Source organism: Kogia breviceps, chromosome 8 (genome assembly GCF_026419965.1).
Source record: "Kogia breviceps isolate mKogBre1 chromosome 8, mKogBre1 haplotype 1, whole genome shotgun sequence".
Lineage (NCBI taxonomy): Eukaryota > Metazoa > Chordata > Mammalia > Artiodactyla > Physeteridae > Kogia > Kogia breviceps.
The window spans coordinates 517505-530707 of NC_081317.1; the positions used below are offsets into that span (position 1 = coordinate 517505).

At 64.7% G+C, this 13203-nt stretch overlaps 1 protein-coding gene across 3 annotated transcripts; it reads left to right on the top strand.

Moving 5' to 3' along the window:
* The first annotated feature begins 189 nt into the window (after positions 1-189).
* On the top strand, positions 190-9205 carry NSMF (NMDA receptor synaptonuclear signaling and neuronal migration factor). Of its 3 annotated transcripts, XM_067040211.1 has the most exons (16): positions 206-482; positions 874-935; positions 1624-2127; positions 3337-3412; positions 4266-4271; positions 4584-4652; positions 5520-5572; positions 5946-6038; positions 6591-6715; positions 6838-6921; positions 7012-7045; positions 7128-7198; positions 7346-7425; positions 7569-7671; positions 7892-7967; positions 8053-9205. In XM_067040211.1, the coding sequence occupies exons 1-16, from the start codon at positions 412-414 to the stop codon at positions 8148-8150; spliced, it is 1605 nt and encodes a 534-aa protein (XP_066896312.1). In that variant the 5' UTR covers positions 206-411; the 3' UTR covers positions 8151-9205. The 3 variants fall into 3 exon arrangements, with proteins under 3 accessions (XP_058929192.1, XP_066896312.1, XP_058929193.1); XM_059073209.2 differs by lacking the exon at positions 4266-4271 and having other exon boundaries at positions 190-482; XM_059073210.2 differs by lacking the exons at positions 4266-4271; positions 4584-4652.
* The last annotated feature ends 3998 nt before the right edge of the window (positions 9206-13203 follow it).

Genomic DNA, 13203 nt, shown 5'->3' on the forward strand with positions numbered 1-13203 from the left:
CCCCCACGCCCCCACGCCCCCACGCCTCGCCCACTGTCGCCGTGGTGGGCGGGGCTTCAGCCTCGTCCCTTCTGGGCCCCGCCCGGCTCTGTCGTTACGGTGGGCGGAGCCTTCCTCGCCCTGCCGTGGCAGTGGACGGCCCGGCCCCAGCCCTGACGTAACGGGGGCGGCCCCGCCGAGCCCCGCCCCTGCCCTGACGTCGCGGTGGGCGGAGCGCCACCCCCGGGCCTGGCAGTGCTGTTCGGTGCGGCGGGGTGCGCGGAGGGATCGGCACGGCCATGCGGGTCCCGAACCCGAGCCCGAACCCGAAACCGAGCCCGAGCCCGATCTCCGGCGCGGCGCGGCTCCCCCGACGGAGGCGACGGGCGCGGGGCGCGCTCTGAGGCCTGGGGATGCGCCGCCGCCTCGACCATGGGCGCCGTCGCCTCCCGGAGGAGGGCGCTGCGGAGCGAGGCCATGTCCTCGGTGGCGGCCAAAGTGCGGTGAGTGCGGCGGACCGACCGCCGGGGCCAGCGCCGCCCCCGCCCCCGCAGCGTGCTCGCAGCCGGCGCCCCGCCCCCACCTCCGTGCGGCTCCCTTCCCTGAGGCTGCGGTGGGCGAGCTGCACGACCTCACGACCCTCACACACACTGGGTGGCAGGGACTGGATGGAGAGCAGACCTGGGCTCCGCCTGCAGGTCCGGCCAAGGTGCACCGACACCCAAGGGTCCCCGAACTGCGACCTGCCGGCCCTGGGCATTCTGAGGTGGGATAGGAGTGCTTGTTGGGGGTGACCCCTGAGCCCTCCCTTGCTGGCGCCGAGGGCCTGCGTGGGGTGGGGACGCCAGGGTGGGTGGTGTGCACTGACGGCGCACCCCGCTGTCCACCCCTCAGAGCAGCCCGAGCGTTTGGCGAGTACCTGTCCCAGAGTCACCCCGAGAACCGAAACGGTGCAGGTAAGGGCACGTGAGGCAGAGTTGGGACGGGGGTTGGGACGGACGGGGGTTGGGACGGACGGGGGCTGGGACGGGGCCCCCCCACAGCCCCCCAACCTAGGCGAGGGGATGCTGTCTCCTGTCCAGGTCAGGCCCAGCCCTTGCGCACTGTGGGGTGTGAGCAGGCAGCTAGTGCCCTGCTGGGTTGGCTTCCTCACGCCCTGTGCCCCGCCTGGCCCAGAGCCCCAGGAGGAGCTCCGAGTCACTCATCACCATGGCACCCACCCAGCTTGGGCCGTTGGCATGGCAACAGGCCTCCTGGCACCCCCAGGACTGGCACCACTGTCTCTGGGGGCCAGCTGGTGGGGGGGAGGGGAGAAGTTGGCACTGGGCACACGGGCGTGGTGGCAGGCTGGGAGGTGGCCTGCTCGTTTCTGCCCCCCGCCATCTCCCACAGGTAGCACAGCCTATCGCCCACACGCACGTAAGAGGGACTGGGGGCCCCGATAGGCATGAGACGATAGGCATGAGACGTGAACCTCTAGGGGGAGTGCGCAGCTCAGAAATACCTCTTCTGAAGTCGTCAGGGCCCAGGGTTCGGTCAGCGGGCCAGGCACCCGATGGGTGTTCATTCCCTGCCTTCAGAATACCCGGAGACTGGGAGGGCAGGGCCAGCAGGCCACAAGCTCCCCTGGTGCCTCTCCCCCAGACCACCTGCTGGCTGACGCCTACTCTGGCCACGACGGGTCCCCCGAGATGCAGCCTGCCCCCCAGAACAAGCGCCGCCTCTCCCTCATCTCCAACGGCCGCTATGAGGGCAGCCTCCCGGAGGAGGCCGTCAGTGGGAAGCCGGCCGGCGAGGGCCCCCAGCCCCGTGTGTACACCATCTCCGGGGAGCCGGCCCTGCTGCCCGGCCCGGAGGCCGAGGCCATCGAGCTGGCTGCGGTGAAGGGACCACAGCAGCGGGAGCGGCACCCCCGCCACCACAGCCATCGGCCCCTGCGCGCCAGCCCGGGCGGCAGCCGCGAGGACATCAGCAGAGCCTGCCAGAGCTGGGCAGGCAGCCGCCAGGGCTCCAAGGAATGTCCCGGCTGCGCCCAGCTCACCCCCAGTCCTTCCCCTCAGGCCTTTGGGCCGGACCAGCCGCCTCTGCCTGAGGCCGCGAGCCGCCGCAAGAAGCTGGAGAGGATGTACAGCGTTGACCGCGTGTCTGGTGAGGGGGCTCGCTCGGGGCCTGGGCAGCTTCAGGCAGGATGCTGGGGCTGGGGTCGGCCAGCAGCAAGCACTGTGAGGCTTGGGCAGAGCAGGGTGCCCAGGTCGTGGCCTGCAGCCGGCCACCTGCCGCCACAACCCGTGCCCCACCTCAAGCCTCGCGGTCGGCTTTAGCCTTGCCAGCACCACATCTTCGGAGTACTTCCCCAAGGAGGGGGCCTGGGAGGGTCTTAAGGGTTGAGCAGGCAGAAAACCTGGCTGAACGGGAAGATGGGGCTGCCTCCAGGGAGTCCTGGGGAACAGTCCCTGCCCTGGGGCCCACTCACCAAGCGAGGTGCCTGATTGCCTGGGCCCAGCCAGCTAGTGGGGCCCTCCCCAGGATGGTCGAGCTGTGCCCGTGGCTGCGGAGCCCCGGAGGCCTGCTGTCGGCAGGAGGCCTCCCTGGGACATTCAAGTGGCCCCATGCTTCCTGGCTCTGAGGTTGTCATCTCCTGAGAGCAGAATTCTACCTAGCAGACCTGGCACGTGCTCTCAGGGCACCTCTTGGGCCTCCAAATCAGCAACCCAGCTGGGCCTCAGGGCACAAGCCTGGGGTGTGGGCCGTTCACCTCCACTACCTCATGGTTCTCTGATGCACCCAGGCCAGGGGCTGGGACAGGGGTCAGAGAAGAGGGTAGAGTGACCTTCACCCACTCTGTCTAGTGGTTATCGGGGCCCTGGGAAGGGGCGGTCTCCACGCCCGGTGAGGGCCTCCATCTCGCCCTCCGAGAAGGGTCTGGGGGAGGGGAGGTCCAACCAAGTGGACGCCAGAGTGGGCCGCAGAGAAGGCCCTGGAGACCCCAAGGAGAGGCTGCAGCCATTGTCCCTGCCCTTCCCCTCCTGCTTAAATGGAGACAAAGTCAGTCCTTTCCCTGGGCACCCCGGAGGCAGGCTGTGCTCTCAGAAGAACATGCGTCAGCTGTGGGTAGCAGAGGGCGAGCTAAGCAAGGAGAAGTGTCACCAAGCCGCTGAGCTGCCGCGCCTCGAACAGCTGAGCGGACACCCGAGCCCGCTGGCCCTGCGGCGGCCCCCGACCCGGGGTGGGGCTGGGGAGCCCCGGTGCTTCTCCTCCACCGTCCGTGGCAGAAGCATCCCCTTCCCCGACAGGCACGGGTCAAGACTTCAGGAGCCCCTGAGCCAGCCTAGTCACTGCTGCTTCGGTCTCTTCCAGATGACATCCCCATCCGTACCTGGTTCCCCAAGGAAAACCTGTTCAGTTTCCAGACAGCAACCACAGCAATGCAAGCGTGAGTCACATCTGATGTGTGCTGGGCCCGGGCCGGGCGCCCTCTTCCTGGTGCTCGGGAATCACTGCCGGCTCCTCTCCCGGCCTCTGAGCCCACCTGCGTGGCTGCTTCTGAGCAGCCGGCGTGCCCCGCGCCCCGTTCCGCCAGCTCTGCCTAAACATGTCAGTCTGAAGGCCGGCGGGCCTGGCTGCTCTTAACCCCCGCGGCCCCTCCCCCGCGGCCCTGCCCCTCACAGTCCCTCCGGGCCGTCCATCCTGTCCTGCGCGGACCTGGCTGGGGGCTGCAGCTAATGCAGTCACCAGCAGAGGTGGTTCGCTGCCCCGCGTCCCCCAGCTCCGCCTTCACGCACGCCCTAAACAGCAGCCTACTTGTGTTTCGTGTGCACTGCAAGCGATCGCAACTTAGTCCCCTGGAGGGCATGCTCTTGACCTTCGCACAGCTGCGTGTTCTGTCGGGGCTTCCTTTCAGGGAGGGACCCTGCTGCAGTGTCCCCGATACCGAAGAAGCTGCCTCCTGCATATGCTACCCTGGGGAGCGCACCACCGCCCTTGGGCTGGCTGGGGGCCGTGACCTTCGCTGCTGGACCCGGGGTCGGCAGGGCACCCTCAGGCCTCTGTGCAGCCTGACGAGGTCACAGCACCTGGTGGCCTGGGCCGCGGTGACTTCCGCATCTGCTGCCCTTTCAAGGGCTGGCCTGCGGCATAGCTGGCACCCTGCTGGTGCCTGGGGTGCCTGTGAGGGACCCTCCGGGTCAATGACAAGAAAGGAACAAACTGAAGGGCGGTTGGGGGTCTGAGGGTCTCTGCTCACTGTGTCTTCTCTCTCACGCTGCCCCTTCCCGCCTCGACTCTAGCATCTCGTAAGTACCGTGTGGACCTCGAGCCTGAGGGCGTGGCGGTTGTCCCTGGGAGACTCTCCCACCCCCAAGTCGGTTGGGGCAGGCCAGGGACCTGGGCCTTGACCATGAGGGCGTGCTGGGTCCCAGCGAGCGCCAAGGCTACGGCAGGGCCTGCGGGAACTGGGCCGAGGCCAGGGCGAGGCAGGCCAGGACCTTCTGCCTGGCCCAGCGCCCCGGGTGCCCCGCTGGGCCCTGTGCTCGAGCCTCTGTCCCCACGTCTCTGTCCCTCTTGCCTGCGGCCACGGGCGGCGCTGACTCGTGGCGGTCTCCCAGGGTGTTCAGGGGCTACGCGGAGAGGAAACGCCGGAAACGGGAGAATGATTCCGCGTCTGTAATCCAGAGGTAGGGCCTGCCAGCCACTCGCCACCAGGGTCCGTCTCTCGTCTGTGCTGGTCTAGCCTGGGCCCACCCAGCCCAGCAGACCTGGTGGGGGAAGGGCGGTGGCGAACACTGGCCTGGCCCTGCTCTGGGGACGCGGCAGGCAGGAAAGGTCATGTGGCCTGAGCCCCTAGGCCTGTGTTTTTGGGGTACAGTGACAGCTGAACTGCAGCCAGCTGGCCCCCCTGGGCCTTCTTCTGGCCCTTGAAGCCCAGAGCAGTGGGGTCAGCAGCCAGGCTTACCCTCCCTAAGCCCCACCCACCTCAGAGATGTGTCCAGGAAGCCCGTCTGTCCGTCTTGGAAGTTGGGCTTTCGCAGGGCACAAAGTTTGGGGTGAAAGAGACCTGCTTCTGAGGTGGCCCAGGGACCCAGCGGCAGGGGAGGGGGCATCTGCCAGCCCCAAACCCACCTCACGCCTGGGGACAGCTGTGCTGCCCGGGCCACGGTGTGCAGGAAGCAGGAGCCCTTGACCACGCGGGGAGGGAGGCTCCGGGGTTCAGAGTGCCTGGGCGCAGGAGAGAAGGGGAGCGCGGGCAGCGGCGTTGGGAGACCCGCGCGCACAGGGTCCCGAGGGGGCGGTCCCGGGAGGGGGTGGGGCTGCAGGAGGAGGCTGGCTTACCGTGCCTTTGTGCAGACGGCAAAGGGGGAGCCCGCCCGGGAGGAGACGGATTGGGTGGGATTTGCCTGTGGGAGAGCTGGGGGCGCCGGGAGGGCATCCCTCGCGGCAAGGGGCAATGTTGGGACGGTGGCCAGCAAGCAGTGGGGAGGAGAGCGTGTGGGACGGGGCTCCACCCTCGCGGCCCTCACCGGCCCCGGTGCTTCCGCCCCCAGGAACTTCCGCAAACACCTGCGCATGGTCGGCAGCCGGCGGGTGAAGGCCCAGAGTAAGGCCCGGGAGCGGCGCGGGCGGGCGAGCGGGGGCGCGCTGTTCTTGGCCGGCTGGGGTTTCGCGTGCTGCTCTCTGCGCCCCGAACGCCCGCGTCCCCAGGCCCCGCGGCGGCCCCGCGGGCACCTTCCCACTCCCAGGCTCCGCCCCAGGACAGGGCCCCGCCCCTGCACCCAGACTCCGCCCACGTCCACCCAGCACTGGCCTTGTCCGCTGTCGACCGTCCGCGCTCCCCACTCCCGCCCCTCCCGCCGCAGTGGCGTCTGCCGCTCTCCGGACCCCCTCACGGTCCCCACGTCCTCCCCAGCCAGCCCCTGTCCACCTCGTGTGGCTGCACGCCCCGCCCCTAATGGGTTCTGCTTTCGCTGCAGCGTTCGCCGAGCGGCGCGAGCGGAGCTTCAGCCGGTCCTGGAGCGACCCCACCCCCATGAAAGCCGCCGACACCTCCCACGACTCCCGAGACAGTAGGTGCCCTGCGGCGCAGGCCAGCACACCTCTCCCAGAGGCTCCCCTAGGCCCCCAGTCCTGCGCTCCCAACCCCGGGGGCGGGGTGCAGCTAGGCTTCTGCGCCTTTGCTGAACCCCAGTTTACCAGACTGGCGAGGGCGCTCCGGCACCTCCGATCTTCTGGGCAGGGGTAACTAAGGGCTGCGGCTTGCTGGCTGCCCTGGCCTGGTGCCGCTCTCATGCCCGAAACCTGAAGAGCAGTGCCAGACTCCTCCTTGGCCCCGGGCGCCAGGCACGCCTGGCTGGAGCTGACCCTTGCCCTCCGGCTCCCACTGGCCTTGCACCAGGGTCCACCACCTGCCCAGTCAGGCTAGTGGCAGCCGCCAGTCTTGCCGGGCTGCTGGGGTCCTCAGCTTGGCTCTCTCCCCCACCCTGGGTTTCTCGCTGACCTGGAGGACCCTCCGGGACGTGGCTCGCTGGCTCTGGCCTCCACCCATCTCTGGGGGTTGCAGCCGGGATAGGAGGCGCTGCAGATGGCCCTCAGGCCCGGTGGCACATCCTGCCCTACAGGTAGTGATCTGCAGAGCTCACATTGCACCTTGGGCGAGGCCTTTGAGGACCTGGACTGGGAGACGGAGAGGGGCCTGGAGGCTGTAGCCTGTGACACTGAGGGCTTCGTGCCACCCAAGGTCATGGTGAGGCCCCACACAGCTGTTGCAGGCTGCTCAGCAGTGGGGAGGGGGATCTCAGGGGGGCTCCTGCTGCCCACTGGCTCCGAGGCGGCCCGGGCACTGAGCGGCTCCCCTGTTATCCTCAGCTCATCTCCTCTAAGGTGCCCAAAGCTGAGTACATCCCCACCATCCTCCGCAGGGACGACCCCTCCATCATTCCCATCCTCTACGTGAGTGCCTGCCAGCCCCCGTCGCGGTGTCGGGTGGGGGGTGCTGTCTGAGAAGGGCTCTGACGTGGGGCTGGCTTCCGTCTGCCCCAGGACCACGAGCACGCCACCTTCGAGGACATTCTGGGTAAGCGCTCCGTCCCCCCCGCCCCCCCCCCCCTCTGGTCTCGGGGCTGCTGGGGGCGGCACTCACACCTCTGTCTCCGCAGAGGAGATAGAGAAGAAGCTGAACGTCTATCACAAGGGGGCCAAAATCTGGAAGATGCTGATTTTCTGCCAGGTAGGGCTCAGCCCTTCCTGCCCAGGGGTGGCGGGTGGAGGGTGCCACCTCCCTGGGCATGCACGTTCGCATTTGCACGGGTTGGGGGCAGTGGTGGTCGGACACCTCCGGTGCGCGGCCCCGTCGGCTAGCTGCAGCCTCTCACAGGGCGGCCCAGGACACCTGTACTTGCTCAAGAACAAGGTGGCCACCTTTGCCAAAGTGGAGAAGGAAGAGGACATGATCCAGTGAGCTGGGGGGGCCTGGGAGGCCGGGGAGCTGGAGGCGGCATCTGCTGGGGGGCACCGTGTCCCCGCAGCGCCTCCTGTGATGCCCCCTCGCACCTGGGGGTCGGGCTGGAGGCCACCTGTGACCACCCCTCCCCCGGCAGCTTCTGGAAGCGGTTGAGCCGCCTGATGAGCAAAGTGAACCCGGAGCCGAACGTCATCCACGTCATGGGCTGCTACGTCCTGGGGAACCCCAACGGGGAGAAGGTATGGGGCCCAGACCCCACAGCAGCCTGCGGACCCCAGACCTGTGAGGGGTTGATAGAACCCCCATTTCTCTCCAGGTTCCCTTTCCCTTCTCAGCCTCCCGGACAAACCCCCATGCCTGGGCATCACCAGCTACAGGGGGGTCCTGCTCCCCAGCCCCCGATCCGCCTCATCTCTCTCTTCCCCTGCCCTGAGCTCACGGCCCACCCCCTCTTTTCAGCTGTTCCAGAACCTCAGGACCCTCATGACCCCTTACAGGGTCACCTTCGAGTCCCCCCTGGAGCTGTCAGCCCAAGGTGAGTTTGCCGGGCTGGCCCCCGGTGGTGGGCTGGGTTCCGGGGGACGGTGGCCTGAGCCCCGGCCTCGCCCCTCCTGCCTCAGGGAAGCAGATGATCGAGACCTACTTTGACTTCCGGCTGTACCGCCTGTGGAAAAGCCGCCAGCACTCGAAGCTGCTGGACTTTGAGGACGTTCTGTGAGGGGCGGGTCCACCACGCGGCCGCTTCCTCAGACCAGCGACTGGGGCTGGGCCGCTGTGCGCTGCCCGGTACCGTGTGGGGCCTGGTCTTCACGGCCACTTCAGGGCACCCTCAGACGTCGCTCAGGTTACCTTCTAGGGGTCTGGTCCTCAAGGCATCACGGGTCAAAGAGGTCCCAGCCCCCGCGCCCGGGAGGAGCCGCCGCGGCCGGTGGACGTTGACCGGGTCTCGGCCTCGCCCGGAGGCTGCAGCTCTGGGGCGGCTCCCGTGCAGGTCAGAGAAATAAGTGCAATTTTCTACCACCCCTGAGACGATTCAGAGGGAAGCAGCGTTACTGGTTAACTAGTTAAGTGCTACGTTACTAGTCACGGCGTAGACCACCCGGCTCAACGCGTGTTCAGGACCTTGTCGGCCCCAGCGCCCCAGCCCTGCCGTATCCGATCACCAGCACCAGGGCGGCCCGCCCGCCCGGCCTGGCTGCGTCCCCGGCCGCGTCCCGGATCGTCTGCTCGCGTTGCTCTCGCTGCCCCTGCTTAGCTGACCTCGGCTGCGCCGGCTCGGCAGGGGTGCCCGGGCGGCAGCTGGGGGGCACGCTTCCTTTCTCTCAGAGCGGGCGCTGGGTCGAGCCAGGCCCTGCCTGCTCCCCGGCCGCCCAGGCCCGCCCAGCTCCCCGCTGCCGTCCAGCTCAGCTTTTGGTGGCCGAGCTCTGAAGGCCTCTCCTGGTGCAGAGGCTTGGGGTCTTGGCGGCGCCTGCCGGGGCTGGGCCCTGGTGGCCGAGAGCCGTGCTGCACGCCACATGGGGGCCTGGACCCTGTAGCCAGGACCCGAGAGCTGGGCGGCCGGTGCTCTGTGGGCTTGAAGCCTGGCCCGCGGCCCAGTGGGCGAGCTCTCTTGTACATAGCTGGGGCTCGGGGGCTGGCCCCCTTTGCAGAGCCTGGTCTGAGACGCCTGGCCGTGCCCCAGCCAAGGGGGGGCGGGGGCTTGCGCCGGGCTCTGAAACATGTACGCCCTCCCTTAGAGTGACCATTAAACCTGATCCTCTGCTGCGGCCGCCACGTGGGTCTCCTGTCTCGGCGCCCACCGTCCGCTACCTCCCTGGGCCCAGGAGATCCTGGGCCCACTGGTGTGAAGTTGTTGCTGCGGTGGCCGTCTGCACAGCCTGGCCTGGACTGAGGGGCTGGAGCCGCTAGGCCTGCCCTGCCAAGGGCACACTCCGTGAGAGGTCTGGGGACGGGGCTCCCAGGGCAGGTGTCTGGGAAAAGAGTAGGTCCTTGACACGGCTGCAGGATGTGGTCCTGCAGAGGAGCCAGGTGAGGTCGGGAGATGAGGGCAGAGACGCCCTCCTCCTGTAGCCTCTGCCCGACTCCCGGGCACAGAGCGGAGGGCCATTCCTTCCCCCAGGCCATTCTCTGCCTGTGGTCAGCGGTGGGGCCACAGTGGGAGGCCGGGAGGTGACCACAGGACCAGCTGGCCATCACTAGCCTCTAGTCTTCCCCACATGTGCTCATTGCCACCACTCTCCCCTCCAGCGGCCAAGGTGCTTTTGGGTCCAGCCAGGCTTGGCTACCCTGGTGGCTCCTGGGCCAGTTGCCTGTGGGCAGATCAGCAGGTGCCAGATGGGTGCATCCAGGGCCACCAAGGGCTGGGGAGGGCGGGGGGCTGCCAGGGGATGGCATGGGTGAAGGCTGGGAGGCCTTGGGGTTCTGGGGGCCTGGGGGCTGGCAGCCTGGCATCGGGGGGTGCTGCCAGGAGAATTCATGTCCGGAAGAAAGCCCACGCGGGCCACGAGGATAGCTCTCCGGCGTGACCCAGCTGCCCTCACCGTGTGCTTCGAAGGCACGATTACCGTGTGACCTGCAGGCCTGACCCCGGGACTGCCAGGAGCTTTGTCGCGTGCCCCTGCCCCTCCCCCAGCCTCTGACGGGGGACCCTGTAGTCGAGGGACTGGGGCTGCGGAAGCAAGTGGGCTTGCCCCGCGGTCTTTTGGGTTCGCCGCTGTGGGTAAGGGCTGGTGAGGTCCGCCCGCGGGAGGCTTGAGGTCTTGCATCTGGTTCACAAGGTTCCTTCCCTCACACCCCATAACCACCAACCAGCGTGAGGCAGAAAAGACGTGAAACCCAGCACGAATGAGGAAGGCGTTTGGGGAAAAGAACAAAAAACCGAGGGGAGGGGTGGCAGACCCGGAGGCAGTGGGTGGGGGCGGGGCCGGGTCAGCTCCGGTCTCTGCAGCCAGCGAGGCCTGGGGGAGAAGCACTGGCAGCTAGTGGGCCAGGCAAAGGGTTAAGGCTCCTTAGCATACGAGGAGTTCTTATGTATTGACGAGAAAGAGACGAAAGCCAGCAGAGAAAAGTGAGTAAAGGGCTGAACCGACAACTCACAGAGGAGGCGATCGAGTGGCCGATGGAAAGCCAGTGAAGGGAAAGAGGTGCTTTTGCCACCCGTTCGTTTGGCAAAAATTGAAAGGGTATGAGTCACCCTACGCTGGTGACTGTGGGGGGGGGGGGGGGAGATCACGTGAATTGCTGTGGCCTTACTGGAAAACAGTCTGGCAATAGCTCTTAAAGTGTAACCGGTGAACACCGAGCCAGCACCTCCCACGGGGGCTTCTGCACGGATGTGCATGTCCAACAGTTCATGCCATTACGTGGCGCCAGGCCAGGTCCTGTGGACAGCTGTCCTGGAAGAAGCAGATGGTTGCGAAGGTTTGTGGCTGACGGAGAGGCCCGAGTGCTCTCTGTTTAAACCGATGAGGTCAGGCTCACATCGATGAGGGGTGTTCTGCTCACCCACTGTGACACACACGCCTTTATGACGTCTGATGTCCAGTCCTCACCTCCTGGTGACAGCGTGGACAGAGGTGGCCCCAGCCTGCCCTGTCCACCTGTGCTGCTCTCTCCAAGCCTTGCAGTGTGCATGGCCCAGCCTACGTGCCCAGGCTCACCCCCTCAACCCCAAACAGCCACCCCCCATCACCCCCTGCCCTGGATGTGTGCCCTGGAGGGACAGACCCCACCCTGGGGAGGGCAGATTCAGGGCACACCTGCCTTGTCTAGAACCTTCCATCGCCATTAGGATGAGACTCAGATCCACTCTTCGCCCTAGTATCCGGAAGGGACACGTTGTGCCTACAGCTCCGTTAGTAGGTCTGTGTGGGAGGAAGAGAGTCGCACTTGAATTCCCAGGGAGGGGTCTCCAGGGACCAGGATGAGGAGGGAGATCATCAAAGCCACTGTGGAGTCACCCTCCTGCTGGTCCCACCCCACGTAGCTGTCACCCGGACAGGGCCTGGGTCTTTCTGGGGACCCCAGGAAGGCAGTCGTGGACTAGGCATGCTGTATTCATTGGACATGGCTCAAGGGCCAGGAAGGGAGACCCTGGAGGGGGCTGGGAGCTAGGGACCTGGAAAAGTCAGGAAAACCACCTGCGAAGGTGTTTATGAGCCCCTGGACCTGCTCCCGGGCCTGTGTGGACCTGACCCAACCAGCGCCCTCAACAGTGGACCAGCCCGTTCCCAGACCCACCACTTGGGGGTGCAGCTAAAAGCCCAGCATTCTCCATAGGATGGAGGCAAGACCCCAGTCTCACAGAGTGGTATTCAAAATATTAGAAACCAGAAGAACTATGGCACTTGAAGAACCATGAAGATCTTGACTAGCAGGTACAGGCCTCCAGCAGGTACCAAGGTTGAGAAGACACAGGTGTTGAAATTATCTGACAAAGACTTGGTAGAGCTGTTGTAAAGATGCTCACATGAGCTGTTGATCTAAAATAATAAAACAACCAGTTATTGTACCAGCAACACGGGTTTATTCGGGAACAGTAAAGAACTGCAATTCAGGACAAGCAGTCTAGGGCAAACCACAAGCAAGTGCAGAGAACAAAGGAGAGGAAACTCTTTTATAGAGGAGAAGGGGATGTTAGGAGGGGCTGTTCTAAACAAAGTGTCCGTTGCAGGAAACTGGGAGTCCTCAGTGTGGTGGCTTTTCATTGGCTGAACTGTGATGGTCTCTCATTGGCTGGGCAGTTGCTGGGCTGGGAGAAAATCTTCCTTCCTCCTGCTGGGTAGTAAGTAGTAACCTTCCTGTTGGGCCTGCAATTGAGGCTGCAGGGGTAGGCCGTGGGCGCTCCCCCTTCTGGCCTCCTGTTAAATAAGGTTTCTGTTTATTAATTTTCACATTTCTCCTCTTTGATTAAGATTTTTCTCTGAGAGCATTGCTTATCAAAAATCAGTTTTTTATGGATTCAGTGACTTTTTGTCCATCAGTGCCAGGGAGGACCTTTCCTGGGTACCGTGTCCCTCGTGGAAGGGAGAGCGCACAGATTGGAAACCTCTTGAGGTCACGTTCAAGTAACAAGGAGGGGAAGGAGGGAGATCCCTCAGGAATTTCCCATTTAAAGTCTGTCTTAGAATAGTGAATACAGCAAGGGCACCGTCAACACAGAAAGAAATAAGGACTTTGAGAAGGCACAGTGCAGGAATAAACGTGAAGCCATGGCTGATAAATTTTCCCCCAAATAGCAAAACTTCAAGGACTTGTTATTTCATTTATTAGTTAACATTGAAGTATAGTTGATTGACAGTGTTGGGTTATCAAAGACTTACTCATTTGAAACGAACTGTTTGTCAGTAATACAGCCTGTAGGTTACGAATGTAGACCATGAATTTGGATAAGAATCCGGAGTCAGTTAATAGTCCAGATGAGAGAGAGACTCGCGTGAATTTGAAACCTAACAGGCTGGGTTCCGGCATCTGGCCAGATGTCATCTTCTTCAGTTCGGGGAAATCTTTGCTTTCAGGTCTCCAGTCGGTGTGCAGCTTCATTCAGGCATAAGTCACCTGAACCCAGGGCTCCGTTCCTTGGAGTCTGACAGCACAGGGTGGCTTAGCAGGGCCGGATTCGGCGCTTTCCAGCGAGGGTGAAGGGGGTCCTTACTCAGGGGTCTTTTCCAACAAAGTCTCTGGGTTGCAGCTGTGACACTTAAGCTCTGCATCTCCCGGGAGCTGGGAAAAGATCGCTCTTCCAGAGCATGATTATTTTCAACAGAAGCAAT

Bases quoted from the DNA above. Each gene is read 5' to 3' on its own strand.
- NSMF (XM_067040211.1), top strand. From the start codon at position 412: ATGGGCGCCGTCGCCTCCCGGAGGAGGGCGCTGCGGAGCGAGGCCATG. The intron at 7,046-7,127 runs GTAAGCGCTCCG...CTGTCTCCGCAG, and splicing joins CACCTTCGAGGACATTCTGG to AGGAGATAGAGAAGAAGCTG. The intron at 7,199-7,345 runs GTAGGGCTCAGC...AGCCTCTCACAG, and splicing joins AGATGCTGATTTTCTGCCAG to GGCGGCCCAGGACACCTGTA.